Source organism: Spermophilus citellus (assembly GCF_964194105.1).
Source record: "Spermophilus citellus genome assembly, chromosome: 7".
NCBI lineage: Eukaryota > Metazoa > Chordata > Mammalia > Rodentia > Sciuridae > Spermophilus > Spermophilus citellus.
This window is the reverse complement of record NC_138188.1, coordinates 121,651,702-121,671,051: the sequence shown is the minus strand read 5'-3', so window position 1 is coordinate 121,671,051 and position 19,350 is coordinate 121,651,702. Positions and strand designations below refer to the sequence as shown.

At 42.2% G+C, this 19,350-nt stretch overlaps 2 protein-coding genes across 5 annotated transcripts in view; one reads left to right on the top strand and one right to left on the bottom strand.

Moving 5' to 3' along the window:
* Positions 1–10,994, top strand: part of MAP3K13 (mitogen-activated protein kinase kinase kinase 13) — a 144,411-nt gene extending 133,417 nt beyond the window's left edge. For all 4 annotated transcript variants that reach the window (XM_081302154.1, XM_081302156.1, XM_081302157.1 and 1 more), the window contains 3 exons: positions 647–714; positions 1,665–1,962; positions 5,453–10,994. In XM_081302154.1, the coding sequence (XP_081158280.1) occupies positions 647–714; positions 1,665–1,962; positions 5,453–5,554 (468 nt within the window). In that variant the 3' untranslated portion in view covers positions 5,555–10,994. The remainder of the gene's footprint in view (positions 1–646; positions 715–1,664; positions 1,963–5,452) is intronic.
* Positions 10,995–11,783: 789 nt separating this feature from the next.
* On the bottom strand, positions 11,784–19,027 carry TMEM41A (transmembrane protein 41A). Its single transcript, XM_081302158.1, has 5 exons — positions 18,772–19,027; positions 16,776–16,929; positions 15,471–15,632; positions 14,995–15,133; positions 11,784–13,300 (listed from the first exon to the last, which is right to left on the bottom strand). Exons 1-5 carry the CDS (start codon positions 18,888–18,890, stop codon positions 13,083–13,085), a joined length of 792 nt encoding a protein of 263 aa, XP_081158284.1. The 5' UTR covers positions 18,891–19,027; the 3' UTR covers positions 11,784–13,082.
* Positions 19,028–19,350: the final 323 nt, after the last annotated feature.

The window sequence follows — 19,350 nt, the reverse complement described above, 5'->3', positions numbered from 1 at the left end:
AAATCCAGAGCATCTCATATGCTAAGCAGGCATTCTATCACTGATCTACTTCCTAGGCCCTCACCTTTTTAAAAAAAAAAATTGATAAATAAAGTATATATTTAGGGTAATAAACACCTATTTTGCAGCATTGCATTGGAGTAAGGAATAAAATACAAACAAGCTGTGGTCTGATCCTCAAATAATGTATGTCCTAGTGTAACTATAATATTAGTTAAAAGTAATTATATGTGAGAGGAAAAAGTATTGTTGGGCTTTGAAGAACTGAGAGATCACTTCTTGGGGAATCTCAGTGATAATGCTTGGAACTGCTAATGACAAAATCAGAGTCTGCCCACAAGTCCATGGCCTCCTCTCCTGGTTCCCCTCCATCATCACCTCTGACTGCACTCTTGGAGGCTTCTCCTCCCTGAGGGCAAAGATAAATTTCTACTCAGTTCTGTATGTTCTCTACATCTAGGATAGGGCCTGTCACCTTGGACACCCAGGACAAGTTACTAAATGAATGAATAAGAATACATATGTTTAAAAATCCAGCCAACCACTACCAAATGTTTTTGATGATAATGAAATTTTTTTACAGATGGTACAGGGTGTGGGGAAGAGAGAGAGATAAATAAAAGCCTTTTCTTCTTATTCTCCTCAGAGTGGAGATGATTCCTCTGAAGAAGAAGGGGAAGTAGATAGTGAAGTTGAATTTCCACGAAGACAGAGGTAAAACCAAATTGTCCATGATTGCTTTCAATGTAATGGAGTAAATCTTGAGTTTGTTGCATTTGGCTGTTCAACCCACAGGTCATTTTCTTTTTTCTTTTTTCTTTTTTTTTTTTTTTTTTGTACCTGAAATAGAACCCAGGGGCACTTAACCACCAAGCCACATCCCCAGTACTTTTTAATATTTTATTTAGAGACAGGGCCCTACTGAGTTGCTTAGGCCTTGCTAAGTTTTAAAGTCCTTCTGCCTCAGACTCCTAAACGGCTGAGATTACAAACATGTGCCACCCTGCACGGCAACCACAGGTCACTCTTAACAGACACTTTATAGGGAAACTTGATCTCACTGTGTTCATGTTCTTATGTTCTTCCATTGGCGTATTTTGAAATTTCCCTGTACACAGTAGATCTTAGTTCATCAGAATTTATTTCATAGGAACTTCAAAATAAGGAATGTAAATGCAGATCCACCATTACAATAGAGAAGACAGTGGGAGGGATGGCCATACTCTTTGTGGGTACATTTACTGGTTCTTAGCAGACCTCCCTGAGTTAGTCTGCTCAGGCTACTGTAATAAAACCACAGACTGGGTGACTTAAACAACAGAAATTTATTTCTCACAATTCTGAGCGCTGGAAGTCTGGGATCAAGGTAACAGCTGATTGAGTTGCCAGTGAGGGCACTCTTCCAAGCTTGCAGACAGCCACATTCTTGCTGTGTCACCTCACAGGGCAAAGAGGGAAAGATGAGGAACCAGAATCTTGGGGAGACATAATTCAGTCCTTAGCACCTCTCTGTTACTTTAAAATTAAATGGTACCCATCTTGATGTTTTAGTCTTCCTCGGGGATGGCAAAAATAAACTAGATTACCTCTCACCAAGACTGGCTGACAGATAAAGAAAGTAGCTGCCCCTGTGACAAAGTTCTTGTGCTTCTCCCTACTTCTAGGCCCCATCGCTGCATCAGCAGCTGCCAGTCCTATTCCACCTTTAGCTCTGAGAATTTCTCTGTGTCTGACGGAGAGGAGGGAAATACTAGCGACCACTCAAACAGTCCTGATGAGTTAGCTGATAAACTTGAAGACAGCCTGGCAGAGAAGCTGGACGACCTGCTGTCCCAGACTCCGGAGATCCCCATTGAGATATCCTCCCACTCGGATGGGCTCTCTGACAAGGAATGTGCTGTGCGCCGCGTGAAGACGCAGATGTCTCTGGGCAAGCTGTGTGTGGAGGAGCGTGGCTTTGAGGTAGGCGCCACTCCTTCCTCTCTCTTTCCCTCTTGGTTCCTTTGGGCCAGGATGTGCTCCAGCCCTTAGGGCCTTTACAGTTTCCATTTATCATATAAAATATGACAGCTGCCTCCATGACGTGGAAGCACAAGATAACTGAGCTCCCAGAAGTGAGGCCAGTTTCCCCAAATGAGGCATAAACACTGAAATGCTCAGGAACCCTTCATTTCAAGATTTAACTAGAACCTCACCTCCTCTCCACGCCGTCTCCCAATCTGGTTAAGGAGCAGAGCCTTCTCCCTCTGTGTTCCTAGTATCCCCTGGAAGATGCTGTTGCAGCACATAAAACACTTTATTGCATGTCGTGTATTATGCAGCTGGAGAGACAGACTAGCATCATGGTTAAAAGGAGTAATAAAAATGGAGCAGAGGCTGGGGTTGTAGATCAGTGGTAGAGTGCTTGCCTCACATGTGGAAAACACTGGGTTTGATCCTCAGCACCACATAAAAAATATAAAATAAAAGTATTATGTCCATCTAAAACTAAAAAATATATGTTTTTAAAAAATGGAATAGTTCTCTTTACAGACAAAAAGCAGGACAAGAGAGGGAGGCATCATACTGTCTAAAAGCAAATCCCAGACCTCCCACTTACTATGTTACTGCCGCAGTCTGGCTGGGCACAATTCAGGAGCCACTTGTCAAAAGAAACTAACTTTATTTTTAGAACCACACACGCCAAACAAAACAGCTCCTCAGGAAAAAACCCTCAGAGCCCAACTGCCACCACCGGCTTCCCATAAGCCTCTCCCAAAACCACAAGCCTCACCACCTCCCACAATCCTCCTGCTCTTGAGGCCGATTGGCTGGGTCGCGTGGGCGGAGCCAAAGAAGTCCCCCAATGAGCAGCTCCGTGGTCTGAAAGGGCAGGGAAACAGCCCAATGAGCATCACCGCAGAGGAGCCAATCAGCTAGATGTTGCTGGGGCCGCTGTGAGCCAATCATCAGCCGGCAGCTGGAAGTTTGCTGGCAGCTGGAAGTTTGCTGGGGCCGCTTCGGCTGTGGCTCTCAACATCTCCCCCTCTCTGTTTAAACAACAAGCATGTGCCTTAGGGACCGTGTCTGCCTTAGGTTGTCCAATAGTACATATGGTCCTTACCCGTTATCGGATGAGCTGACCTCAAGGCGTCAGCCTCCTGTCTTAGGTTGGTACCATTGCAATTGGATCTTACCCGTCACTGACTACCAGTCCAGTATACAGCCACACCTGTGGAGAGGTCTTTGTACCAGCGGGGGGCGGGGGGGGGGGTGAGGTTCTTTGCCTCACCTCTGTTGGCCCCCAAATTTTAGCTGAACGATCATGACAAGCAGAAGGGAGGAAGATACACCAAGCCAATTGACGGCTCCTTTTGGAAAAATTGTACCACCAATGACATCATCAGCAAAAATACCCCAACACTACCACAAGTCGCTGCACCAACAGATAGTTCACAATGCATACAGGTGAGTTCACAATGGATACAAGTGATACATAGTCCAGGCAAGTTCTGCAAGCAGTTCAGTGATGGCTATTGCAGAAGCTCTAGATTGGTTTTATCTTTGTCTTCACCAGCACTGGGATGAAGATAGGAATTCTGGCAATAATGGCTAAAGAAAAAATTATGTAACATTCCAGAAGGCACTAAAAGAAAACAATTTTCTTAACAATTTACATTGTCTTGAAGAGAATTATTAAATATAATGAAAAGGAAAGGTGAAAGTAAACAAACAGATCTGTTAACCTCCTTTTTTGTTCATATATTAAAACAATCCTCAACAGCTGTATACCCAATTTAAATTAAACCATTTAAATCACGTGAAAAAAAATATTTGGATCCATTTTTTCATGAGCGCTCATCATATATGATATATGGACATACGTACATTCAAACATATAACACAAAACACAAGTGTGCACACATAATATAATACATACAACACATAACATAATAGTAAAGGCCTTACAACTTTTTTACAGGTGAAATCTCCATTGCAATGTTTAAAAACTCTATAGTCAAAAAAATAGAACTGATCAGCAAAACATTAACCTAGGTCTGTATGAGCTCAAAAAACAAAATAGAACTTCATGATATGGCAAAGGGCAATAATAAAACAGATATTGAAAAAAGCATCCTGGTTCAGCCAGATGTAAGAATAGCCAAACTGGAGTTTTGGATATCAGTTGTTATGGATTTGAGCCAAATCATCTTCTTTTTGGTCTGTAGAAATCGCTTTAGTTAATCTCTCTGGAATCCAAATCGGCTGCTGTTCTCCCTGTGGAAACACACAAACAGACCCCCGACTCCAGACAATTACTGGGTCAGGACCTTTCCATTGTCCTGTTAGAATATCCTTCCAAAGTACCTTGGGCTTATGTACATTTTTTGGACACATATGCCTTTCTGCAGCACTAAGCCCTGATTAATCCAAATTTAAAAAGTTTAGAGTAAAAAGGGTTATTTTAAGTTTATCTTTGGGGAATATATACCCCTTCTCAATTTTTTCTTTTTGCTTTAATAAGTACATTTTAATAGTTTGATGAGCTCTTTCAACTATGCCTTGTCCCTGTGGATTGTATGGGATTCTTGTTATATGAGTAATGCCAAATGTTGAGCAAGATTGTTTAAAAGAGGTAGAAGTATAACCAGGAGCATTATCTGTTTTTAACTGTTTTGGAACGCCCACAGTGGCAAACTTTTGTAAGCAATGAGCTATAACATCTTTAGTTTTTTCTCCGGCATGAAGGGAGCCCATCAAAAATCCAGAAGAAGTATCAACTGTAACATGCAAATATTTTAATTTTCCAAATTCTGGCAAGTGTGTGACGTCCATCTGCCAAATATGGTTAGGTATCAATCCTCTAGGATTGACTCCAAGATTAACTTGTGGTAAAAAGGTCACACAATTTTGACATTGTTTTATTATTTGTCTAGCTTGTTCCTTAGTTATTTTAAAACGCTTTTGTAAAGTATTAGCATTGACATGGAACCTTTTATGAAAATTTATAGCTTCTTCTAGTATCTAAAAGCAAATCCCAGACCTCCCACTTACTATGTTACCATGGGCAAGTCACTGAATCTCTCCGAAGATCAATTTTTTTATCTATAAAGTGGGGATAATAATATCTATCTACCTTAATTATCTGTCATAGCTATGAGGTATGATCTCTCTCAGAGATGTGGTGAGCATTACATGAATTAACAGATGTAAAGCACTTAATAATAGTGCCTGATAACACAATAGTAAATACCACTAAGTGGGAGGTGTGGAGGTCTGTACCAATGGGCCTAGCCACCATCATTATCAACTTCATGTCTCTTTTCCCCATAAGCCCCAAGGACAGGACCTGGTCTCATTTATCTTTATATACCCTACCCTACACAGTACCTGTCATGGGGGAGATGTTAAATCTGGGCTCACTGAGGAATTGTAGAAATGAACTGAGTTTTCTCTTGTCTTGGCTTTACAGAACCCTCTGCAGTTTGAAGAATCAGACTGTGACTCTTCAGATGGGGAGTGTTCTGACGCCACAGTTAGGACCAATAAACACTACAGCTCTGCTACTTGGTAATGAAGGAACACCCCTCCAGAAGAGCTCATGGCGTGCTGGTGTTTCAAATCCTCCACCCCCTAGACTCCTCCCTTTCTCTTCCTGCTTTTTGTCAGGGAAGAGAACTGCCCCATCTTTACCACCCCTAGAAATGAGCTGCAATAACAGGAACATGAGACTTCGCAAATCTCTGGAAAAAAATATCCAAATGAAATTAAGTCTCACTGAACATTTCAATCAAGAATGGCAGGGATCTATTTTATTGAATATTCTAGCTACTGTAACATTGATATTTATTTTTATTGGACATTTTAACACTTTGTACTGTAAAGAGTGAACTATATATGATATAGAGAGAGACACAATAATTTCTTGCAAAAAAAGAAAAAGAAAGAAGAGGACTTTAAGAGCAACATACTTGGGAATACTTGGGGCCAGGAGGTATTATTGCTGCTTCCACAGGGGACCAGGTCTTTTGGCCATAAGTGACGGAAGAGCCAGAGCAAGACATATTGAGCATTTTAGAACACAAAGAACAGCAAAAGAAAACGCAATTCCAGGTAACTTGTGAACAGATCACATTAAGTTCAACCAGCTTGTCCAGGTGGGTGATGGAAATGACCTAGAGAAGTTCGGTGACCAGAGGTATTAAAGGCATGTGCTTCCTCTAGGAGAAGATAAACAAACAAAACTGAACATGGAAACTGACTTCGTTTTTCAAACTTTAAGCAGCATTTGGTAATGAGGCTTACAGATTGCATCACACCTTGTCCCTGGCAAATACTTCCCTTTTTAATGCTGTCATTGTCGTTACCTTGGCAAATGTATTACCTTGACCAATGTGTTGATCTTTCAGATTCAAGTGCCATTTTCCTATAGCTTTTTTCCTTTCTACTGTTGACCACTTCCTTTAGGAAAAAGGGAGGAGTTGCTGAGGAGACAAGGATGAGAGAGAAAGACCACCCACAGCAATGTTAGAAAAGCAAGTGTGGAATTTGTGAAAGCATGTTCTCAGGATGGTCAGTTCCGCTATATGGAGAAGATGGAACCACCCCTCTCTAGAACAGGTGGTTTGTCTGCTAGAATCATATTGATTCAAATAGGAGAATAGAATTTGAAGGCAGCTAGGATGTGTGTGTGTATGTATGTGTGTGTGTGTGAGTGTGTGTGTGTGAGTGTGTGTCTGTCTGTGTGTCTGTCCAGCATCCAATCCCAAACCATCCCCTTGTTTTGATTCATTAACCCAATCTGCCCTGGAAGCTTTAGGGACTGGCTGTCATTGTTAGAATAAAGGCAAAATAATCAACTTGCAAAAAGCAACCCTTTTTGAACCACAGTAGCATTTTTGTTAAATGCTACTTGTAAAATATGTTTTAGTTCACTCTAAATCAGTGCAGTTTTGATTAATTGGATTTGGAAATTCATGGAAAGAATTTCACAACTGATTCTGAGCAGGGAATTGGAAAGATTTTACTTTGTCAAAAGCTTGAGGTTTTTCCTATCTCCAGGGACATGGGTTCTAAAAAGCATCAAAAGGTACTTCATGGTGCCTGGCTTCAAGGAAATTTTTATCTAGAATTTTATATACAAATAGATGTTGACCTAATTCTTGTCTCTGTCTCTAAGAAAACATACACTTGCTGTAGACCCTCTGATATGTGTCCTGTTGGATGTTAGGAAAGACTTGCAAATACTAAACCATTTCCAATGCAAAAGAAAATGGTACCCTCCTCTGGGTGCCGGTGATTGCATCAGCCAAAAAGGAAAGGCAGGAGGGAATTTAGAGCAGTTCCTTTTGTTTGTTTGATCCCTCCATTTGTTTACACTTTATGTTGATAAGTTGATTTAAAATTTAGTGTCTGTAATTTGTAGTTCATCAGTAGGATGAAAGAAAATGTTTAACTTATACAGAGAACAGTATTGTTTGCATTAAATTATTCCATTTTGTATAATTCTGTAGCTGGACTACATGAAAGATCTTAAGTTATGGCATTATTATCATTGTTATTTTATTTTATAATATTATCATTCTCATTTTCTGTCGATCAGAAGGTGCAGTTTATGATGTAGCACAATGATTGTGTTTATTGCTAACCATGAATCATTATGGATTTTATGATTTTAATGAAGGTGTGAACATGGGACTGCCACTTAGGAGCTCCCTGGTAGTCACTGTAGTTGTGTCCATAATTTTCTGTGTACAATGATCATCTAAAGATGCATGTTCTGCCCCAAAGTCCAATGGGCACAGTGTGGTTTTGACTCCATCATGAAAGCTCTCAGTGGGCAGATGACTAAGAGAGTGGACAAATTGTTCAAAACTGTAAACTTTCTCAAATTTCTTAAGAAATAAAATCATGGGACTGCATTAGAAGCAAAAAGAATTATTTAATCCCCCCAAGAAGAACAAACCTAGAGAGTTCATGGAACTCATGGATTAATTTCAAGAATTGACAATATGGTTTGTAATCTCCTTCCTGCCAAAGCCCACAAAACCATCCTTCTCTCCTAAATGAGAGTAGCAGGAAGACTAAAAGAAGAATATATACATATATATTTCCTGGCCATGATGTCATCCCATCATGAATAAAGAAATTCAAGGAGGCCAAGTCACGTAGAGGATCATGGGGCTTAGAAGAAGAGTACCTTGAAAGATGCTATTTTCCATTCTCTGACTTCAGATTTCCCTGCACTTTGCATCTTTGTGGTTCATTGCTCCTTGGAATACAGAATGCTACAACTGTGTCTTCTGTTCAATACAAAATACCCACACTTGTTCATTTAGGTTTATACCCACTTTTAGTGTCAACAGAGAAATATGAGGGTCAATTTTTGTCTTTAGACCTTTCAGTGATGGTCTTCCTAGAACGTCCACCCCTGATGCCTCATAATTTTGATCAATTGTTTGAATTCTTATCTTGGCTATCTGTCATACTAATGCCACCTTATCTTGATTTACTATTTGAGCATGTTAGGGAAATAGATAGTCTTGAAACTTCAGCCATTTGTTAGTCAAGATTTTAATAAAGTCCACATTGAATAACTTTTGAGTAGAATTGACTAGAGTTTTCAGAAAAGAATGGTGTCCTCAGTCAAGGTTAAAAGGGAGGGCTGGCGATGTAGTTCAGTAGTACAGGGCTTGCCTAGTGTGTGTGATGTACTGAATTCAATCCAGAAGAGTTGAATCAAGAGCTCAGGGAATCTAAGAGCTTATTCTTTGGGTCCTATCAGCCTGAGTAGTGCTTCAAGGAACCTCACAGGACTATGACTTCAGGCTTCCTCACAATTGAAAGTCTAAACCTCTTGGGTTCAACGTCTACATTCATTTATTTGGCTCACTTCAAGATGAGTTTCAATTTATATTGCAGATGAGAATTTGGTTTTGATCTCCATTCTTTTTCTAGATCATGTCCTCAAATACAAATTTCTCTTAAAATTGGTTAGTAGAAGGACTTTGAAATTAAATGGATCTCTTACCACCACTCAAGTTTAGACCTGTTTGCAAGACTGTGGGGAGCTCCCACCCAGAAACATGAAGATGCTAGCTAGCTGTCATAAGTTGATTTGGTTTGGCCTACTTGAAGTTCAAATATTTTAAAATTTTAGTATCAACAAATTCATCCTTCTAGGATGAAGATCATATATAGTAGGATTTAATAAGTACTAGACATTTACTCCAGGTCTCCTTGTGCTAAATTTTCTTCTAGCCTACCCTACATAATGGATGTGATGGTTTTGGATTTCCCTATCCTACCAGATTTAAATGCCCCACTCCATTGTGGAGCACTGGCATCCTGTATGTGAATGCTTCCTCATTGATGAGATGCTTTACTTTTTTTTTTTTAATGCCTTTATGTCTCAGTTTTTTCCTTAAAACATTCCTACTTGAACTTCCTAGAACTTAGTTCTCCAGAACAGAACAGAATATTTGGAATCCAAGGCATTCCTGTCCTACTGCTCAGTATATGTGGTATATCTTGTTTCCCCACTAAGCCAGAAACCAGAACCACCATATACCACCCTCTTCCATCTCTGTCCTAAACACTGAAGACCAGCATTACTTAAGGAGCACCATATTCTTTCCTACTGCATCTACTACTCACAACACAGCACTTGGAGCAACAATTACCACTTGATTGGAATTGGTGAACAAAGGGAAATCTGTTGACTATCCCAGCTTTAAACTCATAATTACTTTCTGAAAGTGAGCTCTTGAGCTTTTTGAGCTCTTGGGTTTGCCCTGATGGAAGAACAGGATCACACCAGTGTTTTCCTTCTGGATCCCACACAAGGCTGGCAGGGGCAGTACCAAGACAGGGAAAAGGCCACTTACCTCTACTCACTGCCCTTTTGGACCACACTTCCACTTGAACACTCACCAATCGCTGATGGATCAACCTCCAAATGTCTCCTCATCCAATCATCTAATTGTGTTGAATGAACATGTTCTTCCTTCACCATCTATAAACAGGAAGTTAATGTTCTAAGTCCTGGTTACTTGCTTCCTCCCAAGATGCTGTGAGACTAACATGACATTCTTTTCAAGACTTGTCTTGTACTGTCAGTATGAATTTAGTGCCTTTCCAGGCAGCAAGGTTTTTCTTTGCTGATTTCATAGAACAAATGTCACACCACCAATGTTACCCACTTTAGAGATTGGCCCATTAGAATCGTTAGTTTGCTTATTTGCATGTTACAACTGATACTGCAAATTGGAATGGATGAAGCTGCTAAGTGGAGGACCCTTGTGGAACCTGGAGTATTTCTCAGGGACAGGTGGCAGAAGAGGGGAGCTCTGAAATTGCAGCTCTGAGAAACAGGAAAAGGAATTGGATTAAGGCTTTGGTTAACTGTTATGTGGCCAAGGCATGATAGCAGGATTTTACACAAGCCAAGCGTCAAGCAGATGGCAAGGCCACTATCAGGAAGCTTCCAGCAGAATCACAGGCCTGCCCAGAGCCACTTCACAGCACTCAGGGGATCACTGGCTCCTGGCCTCAGGCTGCTGTCCAGTGACCATGGTCCTCCAATGGTTGCAAGCCAGAGGGAACCCCAGCCAGGACTTGCAAGCTGTTAGGAAAATGTCCCATCTTGACCATATCACCCCAGTGGCTCTCCATCTCCAGAGTGACCACATCCCAGACTCTGGAAGTAGGAAGATTCTCTTATAATAATTTGAGTTACTCTAATTTGAAGCAAATTAATCTTTTGCGGTAGATCTCAAAATGAACTCCCTCATCTGTCTCTCCTGCAGTCACCTGCACTGTCCATTCCCCTGCTCCTTGTGTTGTTTTCCGATGTTGGCCCCTCTTTGTATTGAACAGCAATGGAACGAGAATGACTATCAAAGCAAACAAATGCATGAAATTAAACAAAAAGTGTACTTCACTGTTTTCTGGTTCTTCCTTTTTAGAACGGTACTGTCTGTATCCTGTGAGCTGCCTTAACAAATGTGTCAGTATTTGTCAGAACTTCAGACAATAAAAGACTTTACGTGAGTAGGTTTTCTGCAGCCAAGAAAAAAAAAATGATGGGGAAAGTTGGTTTCTGTGACCCTGGGGTTTCAATCACAAGCACAAAAGGAGCCATCATGCTTGTTATACTCTCTTTTTGAGTTTTCTGTAAAAGCCTAGATAGGCACTCTGCTTCTTCCCTGTGCTACTCTGCTGCCCATCCTGCAGGTGCTTCTGTTACTAGTGACCCTACTATAACACGAGCAGAGAAAGGAAAACGGGAATCTGGAATCATTTTGGTGAGAGGCCTGGTGATAGTGGAACACTAAAACACCATTTGGGGTTTTACAATTTTCAGTCAATCGTGATTCCCACTGGTAAAGGCAGTTAAAAACCACATGTACAAACAAAGATTTATGTCCATTTATTTATTACATAACATTTATATCCATTTATTTGGTAAACCACTTTACTTGTAAACCGATAAGGCACATTGTTGCAAAATCATGCAGGAAAGAGACAGATCTAAGGATCTGTAAAAGGGCAAAGAGCACACATTTGCAACAGTGTGGAGAACTCCCTGGCTCTTCCCTCCCTCTACTCCCAAACACAAACAAAAGCCCCTGATTTCAAAGTCCAGATAGGCCTCCTCCTCACCCAAACTCTTGTTATCAGGGCTTTAAAAAAAAAAAAAAAAAACACAAGGGTTGGGGATTTAGCTCAGTGGCAGAGTGCTTGCCTAGCAGGCTCAAGGCCCTGGGTTCAGTCCTCAGCCCTGGGGGGAAAAAAAGCTTTAAAAAAAAAAAAAAAGCAGACATATTTTTAAAAATGAAATCTTTGCTGTGAAAAGACCATACCATGTCCCAAAACACTATTTTTGGAACCCATTCTTCCTATGGAATGTAAGTATTCCAAAAAATTCATGTACAACAAGAGGCTCAGATTAAAGCCTTGGCGAGATTCTTGGCCAATCCAAACAAACAAAAACCCAATGGATGACGCTCAAGAGTAGCAGTTCTGATAAATTATGAAAATACAGGACTGCAGAGCTGGTCAGTTTAGGTGCCAAGCGCCATCTGTCCATAGAGACAGTAACGTAGGTCCCTGCCAATCCAATACTGCAGCTGTAGGAAGCAATAACAACCTTAGGTAATTAAAATACAACACAACCAAGTAATAAGACCAACTTTTCTTTTGAATTAAAAAATACAATTACTTATCAGTTTTTCTCAACAAATAACAATACTAGTGTACTGAATCCATTCTCCAGAAGGAGGCAGAAGGGATTCCCAACTGAAAGGACATATTAGATAATGTACAGATTGTCACTTCATTCAGGTGACTCAAGGGCCCTGCCCTGTCCAGAAGAGTAAGGATTTCCCTACTATAGATCCATAACATAAAGTTTGTTACATTCATATTTAATAATCTGTTTATAGTTAGCTTAATTGTCAGGACATATAACCATGAGGAGATTTGACATACATGGTTAACATCACTGTGTCTGAACATCACAGAAATCACTGTGCACTTAAGTTACATGTGGAAGTCTTAGGCGGTTTCCCTTGGCTTATGGAAGAGGTAGATTAGCAGCAAAAAAAAAAAAAAAAAGTACATAAGAAACATTTCAAGAGACTAACAGCAGGTGGAGAGTCATATCAGCAATGTGGGTTCACAAGTCAGCAGTGATCCTAATAACATCCATGGAGACTTAACAGAAGAACACGTTTCACACACAGCCTATCATTTTGCAAGAGGTACTCTGGACAAGGACAACCAACTTCTCCCAAGGCAGCCCAGGAGTAAGCAAGAGGCAAACCCAACAGACCACCCTGAGTTCCTTTTTAATTAATAAATAAGAGATGGGATTTTCTATAAGGCCACCCATTCCCAGTCCTGCCAATGCAAGGCCAGACCAAACTAGATACGATTCACCTTTTAAAGCTGAGTGCCCTTTGTGACAAGACACTGCACACAGATGAACAGTGTCCAGATTACTTGGTGAGGGTAATTAAAAATCAATGAGGACCTTCAAAGGACCACACCCAGTAACAAATCATCAAGAGTCCAAGGATGTGGCAAACAAAAAATCCAGATCACGTGTCTTTTCTATTTATATGATTAGTGTTGCTTGGCTCATTCAATTGCAGGTGTTTCTGGCTAAATTTTTTAATGAGAGTTCCAGGAACTAAGGCCACCAGAGCAATGGCCAACAGCTTAAAGACTGTTCCCCAGGAGAAGAGAGCATCCAGAGAGGTTAGGGTTGACAGGATGGAGCCTGTCTGCACACAGATGAAATTGTATGGGATCAAACCTGGAAAAAGAAAAGGGGAAAGAACCTGTTAACAGGAGAGTGAAAATGAAGAAAATAACAGAATTCAGAACAGTGATACCAGCTTTTTGCCCAACCCCTGACCCCTAAACATATTCTCTCCTCTCCACCTTTCCATTATTTTCCTTCCTTTCCTCACTTCCCTTATACATGTCTTGTTCAGCAAAAGAACTTTTGATGGTCTACACAAATATACATAAATATGTGTGTATATAATTTACATATATAAAATCCATTTTATTTAATTTTTCCAAATTAAATTTTTATTAAATTTTTCCAAATTTTATATGCATGAATTATACACACACATATTATACATAAACCATTTAGATAAAAATTAAAAATTGGAAAGATAAAATGAATGAACAGTAAAATAAGGGAGCAAGTTAGCAAAAACAAGAAAATGCATGAGGTTCACACATTTGCTAAAGGTAGGCCCTGAATTTGGTCCTGAGCACCCTATAATCACAGAGAAGAGAGAAACACCATCATTATAAGATTTACAGTATGCATAAGATTAAAAATACAAACAGGGCTGAGGGGTGTAGCTCAGCGGCAGAGTGCTTGCCTAGCATGCACAGGTCCCCAGGTTCTAACCCCACCACTATAAAAACACACACATAACAGTTTCTTAAAAGGAGTACTATTTTTCATATTCTCCATCAAAGCCACTAGATCCCAAAAGTCTGGCTGGTAGCTGGAAAGGCTGGTCACTTAAGCATCTCCTGGTCAAGTTAAAAACATTCTCAGGGCTGGGGATGTGGCTTAGTGGCTCAGTGGTAGAGTATATGCCTGGCATGCATGAAGCCCTGGGTTTTATCCCCAGCACTGAAAAAAACAAAACAAAAACACATCCTGAAAGCACCCCCCCCCAAGATATTCTAATTACTTGGTTCTGGAGTAATGCCCAGGAACCTGTGTTTTAAGTCTCTCCTACCCCCACCCCTAAGCTTCTGATTGGTCTGGGACCCCTATAATCCATTCCCTCTCTATAGCAGAGGAAGTACATGGGAGATGATAGAACCCTCAAGGTCATACAGTTGGGCAGGCAGGAACCCTGTCTCCAGAATCTTTCTAAGCCTCATTCTACCTAGGTAATTTCAAGCTGTTAACTGCCATTAGCTGAGGTACAGAGGCACTCTGTCTGAAAGCTGATATGACCAGACTTGGCTGTGGTCGATCTTGCTTCGATTTAAGATCTCACTTTCTCTCAGGCATTGCCTATTAATAGCAGCCACTCCACTACAGATTTGTTATGTTTGACTGAAAAGCCCTGAATGTCATTCCCTCCACACTGAATTTGGTTCTGAGATTTAAGAGAAAGTAATACTTGCTTTAGGCTTAAATAGGGTGCTTTACTTCTAGCATGGAGAAAGTAACAGTTACTGATCTTATAGGATGTTTGTGTTTTACCATTCTAATAAAGGTGATTCAAGGCCTACACTCTGAAAACACAGCTCTAGTCCCAGCCCTTTATCTGGCAGCCTGTTGAGGATGAGTAGCTCTAATGGAGGTCGTACAATTGTCAAACCAAGGGGAGACATCAGATGTCCTCTAATTCAGTAGATTGCCCCCATCTTCTTGGAGGTAAGCACGTGCCCATGTGGCAGGGGACTCAGGGAAGTTCCCCAACACAACATCTCTGAAGACTCCAACTTAATCCTCTAGCATCTTACCAATAAGAACTGAGAAGAAGAACTGCACAATGGGGATGTTCAGAATCGGGGCCGAGAGATTCAAGAACCAGTTTGGTGTCATAGGGAAAAGTCTCAAAAACAGTAAAAAGAAGAACAAGCTGTTTCTGTTCTCCTCCACCTGCAGCAAAGAGGACAAGACATTAGGAAGCAGAAAGGTATCTGGGCACTATTCTGGACACTTTACATATACTACTCCCAACTCTTTCCATAACCCTCTAGGGTAGAGACTGTTTACCCCATTTTAAAATCAGAGGTGCCTAAGGATCAGAAAGCCTGGGAACTTGCCCAAAGCCACAGAAATTTGATCCCAGATCTGTTATCTTGAAGACAACAGAATCCCTAAGTCCTCGGGAGGCAGGGCAAAGGAGGACTATGGGAGATCTCTGCTCCTCACTCCCCGTAGGCCATGAGGTAACTCTCAAGGAACCAATACTTGGATGTGCCCTACTCCTTACCTTCCTCTGCATCAGGGCCACTTTATCAGGGAAGTAAGAGACCACCAGCTGTTTGCCAAAAATACTGGAGAGCAGGTAGCAGCATGTGGCACCCACCGAGGTTAGTATACAGCATAGCACGAGTCCTAGCCATGGCCCAAACAAGGCACCAGCTAATACGTTCTGCAAAGAAAGCAAACCCTCAGCCATGAAAACAAACATCTGGCAGCTATCATCCACCTTATCATGGAGCCCTAGAGTCACAGATTCCCTCCTCCTAGGAATCATACACCAACCTCAGTCTCTTTACCTTTAAAACAAGGATAAGGAGTAAAGCCTCAGAGGACAGAAGCCAATTAAAAGAGATAATGTGCGTATACAGCGTCCAGTCTACTGCATAGACCTGAAATCAACTTTAAGAGCTATAAGAAGGCAGAAATCATGAAATTCACAAAATATTTTTACTATTTCAAAGGATGAAACAAATCATGAGTGTTTCTTTGGTAAGACCCCACAAGCTATAATGTTGTTTCTTGGGGTTTTGCTGGATTATATCTAAGTAGTATGCTAGCACTGGGATTCCAGGTTGACCAAAGCTCTCACTGACACTTACAGAAGCCTTAGTTCCACAAAAATGGAAAAGTGAACCAAAACTTCCTAATGCAGTTTGGTTGGTAAACATCATCTTGCTAAAGCATGGGATCCAAGAAAGAAACCAAAAGGGGGCCTTAGCGGTGGGAAGGTGGGAACCTGCCGGGCACCTACCATGTTGAAGTGCTTGACGACATGTCTTATGGAATCCTCACTCCACCCCTGTGTCATACACTGTCCTGACCACATTCTACAACTGTGGTCAAGATCATACCCGGTAGAGTGAGAACACATCCCTAGATCTGGGTATGGAGCCTTCACTGGCTCTCTACCTTAAACAGGGCTCAGCTCAACAGGGAAGACAATACAGGGGCAGCCCCAAAGAGTGAGCCCCTGACCTCAAGCACCAAATGCTTCCCTGCCTTTCTTTGAAATGTTTGCTTGCTTTTTTCCAGTTTTCAACCCCCCAAAAAGAAAAAACTGCTTAGGTAGATCTGAATTGAGCCTACAGTAGAGAAAAGGTGCTGGGGGGGAAAGAGGGAGGCAGGACAAAAAGAAGCTACAGGGTTTCCTGTTTGTCACTCAATCATTCAATAAGTGCTAAGAGCCACTGTGTGCTAGCCTCTCTAAACCCACTGTTTCATTTCATCCTCCAATAATTGTAGGGAATGCCAGAGAAATAGCAGCATTTTCCAGATAAGGAAAACAGAGTTGGAAGGAGGGCAGGACACTGACCAGGAAGCTGGAGCCAGGTATGGCAAAGCCCTGTTTGTAGAGGTAGGCGCTGCAGAAGAGCAGGAATACGTAGGCCTGGTGCTCCTTCCTGTACTCTCGAAGGACCTCAGAGAGCTCCCGCAGTTCTGCTAGGTCTGAGGGGAACCAGAGTGACCTGGGATTTGGAAAAGCAAATGAAAACATGAGTCCAGATCACCCTAATGCCTAAGAAAGTTACTTGTTGTGTCTTCTTTCCAAAGTAGGATTATAGCTGGGCATTGTGGCACATGCCTGTAATACAAGTTAATTGGGAGGCTGAGGCTGAGAGATCTCAAACTCAAGCCTAGTATGGGGAATACAGCAAGATCCCTTCTCAAAAACAAAACAAACAAAAAGTTTATAAACATCATCTGGTTTGTTGGGGACACATATATAACTTGGCCCAGGGTAAGAAGTGACCTGACAGAAATCAGCAGAGACAGACAGAAGAGCTCTGGTTGGGAAGCAAGAGACCTAGGCTGGTATACCTACCCTGCCTAGTCATGGGTCTGTTTCCTTATCAAAAAATGAAAAGTTGGTATTATTTAATCAGTAAATTTCCCTTAGCTCTCAGATTTTATAATGGATGAACTGACTAATTTTTGGTGCTGAGAATTAAAAACAGGGCTTCCTACATATTAAGCAGGTACTCTACCACTGACCTACACCCACAACCCCTTTATGATCTTAAGCAGCAAGTGGATTCATTTCTAGGCAAGCACTAAACTTCTTAAATTGCCTTCCTTTCAAGGACATCCCTTCCCCAGCAAGACAAAAATAATTCAGACTTCACACTGCTCCTGAGGTACTAGGTAAACTAACTTAAATCATTCACTAAAAAGCCAATTCAAGATTTTAGGAGAAGTAGACCTATCCCACACCATAAACATAACTTTGTTGATATATGTCAGGCTTAAAGCCAACGCTCCCAAAGAGACTTCTTTTTCACCCTGGTTAAAACTGGTGTCCAGTGCACTCTGAATACTGTCCAAGGGTCACAGTATAAAGGCTACCTTGTCTCTGCCATCTGAACAATCCTTGAATCCATCAGTGATCAATTATGAGTAACCCCTCCTAGTTCTCATGAGAATACTTCTCTTAGTATGTCTGACACCCACAAAAAAGCCTTCTCAGCTACAGCAAAAGAATACAGACAACAATTCTCTTAATATTCAAATATCAGTTAATTCCTTGATAATGTAATGCTGTGCCAGGCATCTTTCCATGCACTTTATAAATAGTATGAGCAGTGGCACACACAATGCCAGCTACTCAGGAGGTTGAGACAGGAGATGGCAAACTAGAGGCTAGTGTGGGTGATTTAGCGAGACCTTGTCTCAAAACAAAAACAAAAAAATTAAAAGGGGCTAGAGATGTAGCTCAGTGGCAGAGCACTTTCCCAGCATCCCCAGTACCAAAAAAAAAAAAAAAAAAAAAAAAGGAAAAGGAAAAGTATGTAGCAATCCTGAAAACCGGCCAGGTAGGTATTGTTCTGCCTCCTCCTGACAAGTTGTCCACGACAGAAGGAGAAAAGTGGGGACAACCAGGACCAGGACAGGCAGACCAGACATTATTTCGTGAACTTGTTCACGCAACGTATCTCTGGAAGACCCAAGGGCTGATCCGCCCGAAGTGGAGTGGGGGTCACAGGGGGGACCTGAAGGCGGACGAGGAGGGGCTGGGGATCCACACATGAGCGATGGTTGGCTGGAAACGGGCTCCGCGCTGAACAGGAGGCGGTGATACACGCGAGCAGAGGCTCCGCCCGGGGTAGGCGCCCGGTTTCCCTGAAAACCCAGCCCGTGCAGCCCTCAACACACAGGTCCCAAGCCGGCTCCGTCCACCAGCCTGTCCGAGGCCGAAGTCCCGCTCCCCGGTCCCGAAAATGAACTTCAAATCCCGGTCCCCAACGAGCCCAGCCTCGGACCCGGCTCCCTTCCTCTGATGGGAATCCCGTCCCGCCGGCGCAGCCACGCACCTGCCTTCAGGCTCCTTGGGGGAGCCTGTTCTCGGCCCACCGGGCAGTCGCGTCGACAGCAAGTACAGGGCAAAGGTGCAGCCGGCGAAGACCAGGAGCAGGCCGAGCAGAGGGCGCATGTCGGCGCCGCACCCCGGCCAGCCGGGCCTCGCCACTGCTCGCTATACTGGTTGCGGCGGAAACCCGGCAGCGCGCGGACTGAGCCAGCGGAGCGCCTTCGCGGACGGACCGGGGCGGGGTCCACGCCAAGCCCCGCCCCCAGTGCAGACCCCGCCTTCTCCGGGAACACCCTCGCTCAGTGTGTGTGTGTGTGTGTGTGTGTGTGTGTGTGTGTGTGTGTGTGTGTCTCCTCTCATCTGTGGGTGTTCTATTTTATTTTTTTTTTTTAATACTGGAAATTTAACCCAAAGGCGCGTTACCACTGAGCTGCACCCCCAATTCTTTTAATTTTTTTTATTTTGAGAGGGCCTCGTTGATTTTCTGAAACTGACCTCGAATATGTGATGCTGCTGTCTCAGCCTCCCAAGTCTCTGGGATTACAGGCATGCGCCACCGCGCCTGGATGTTCTATGGTTATCC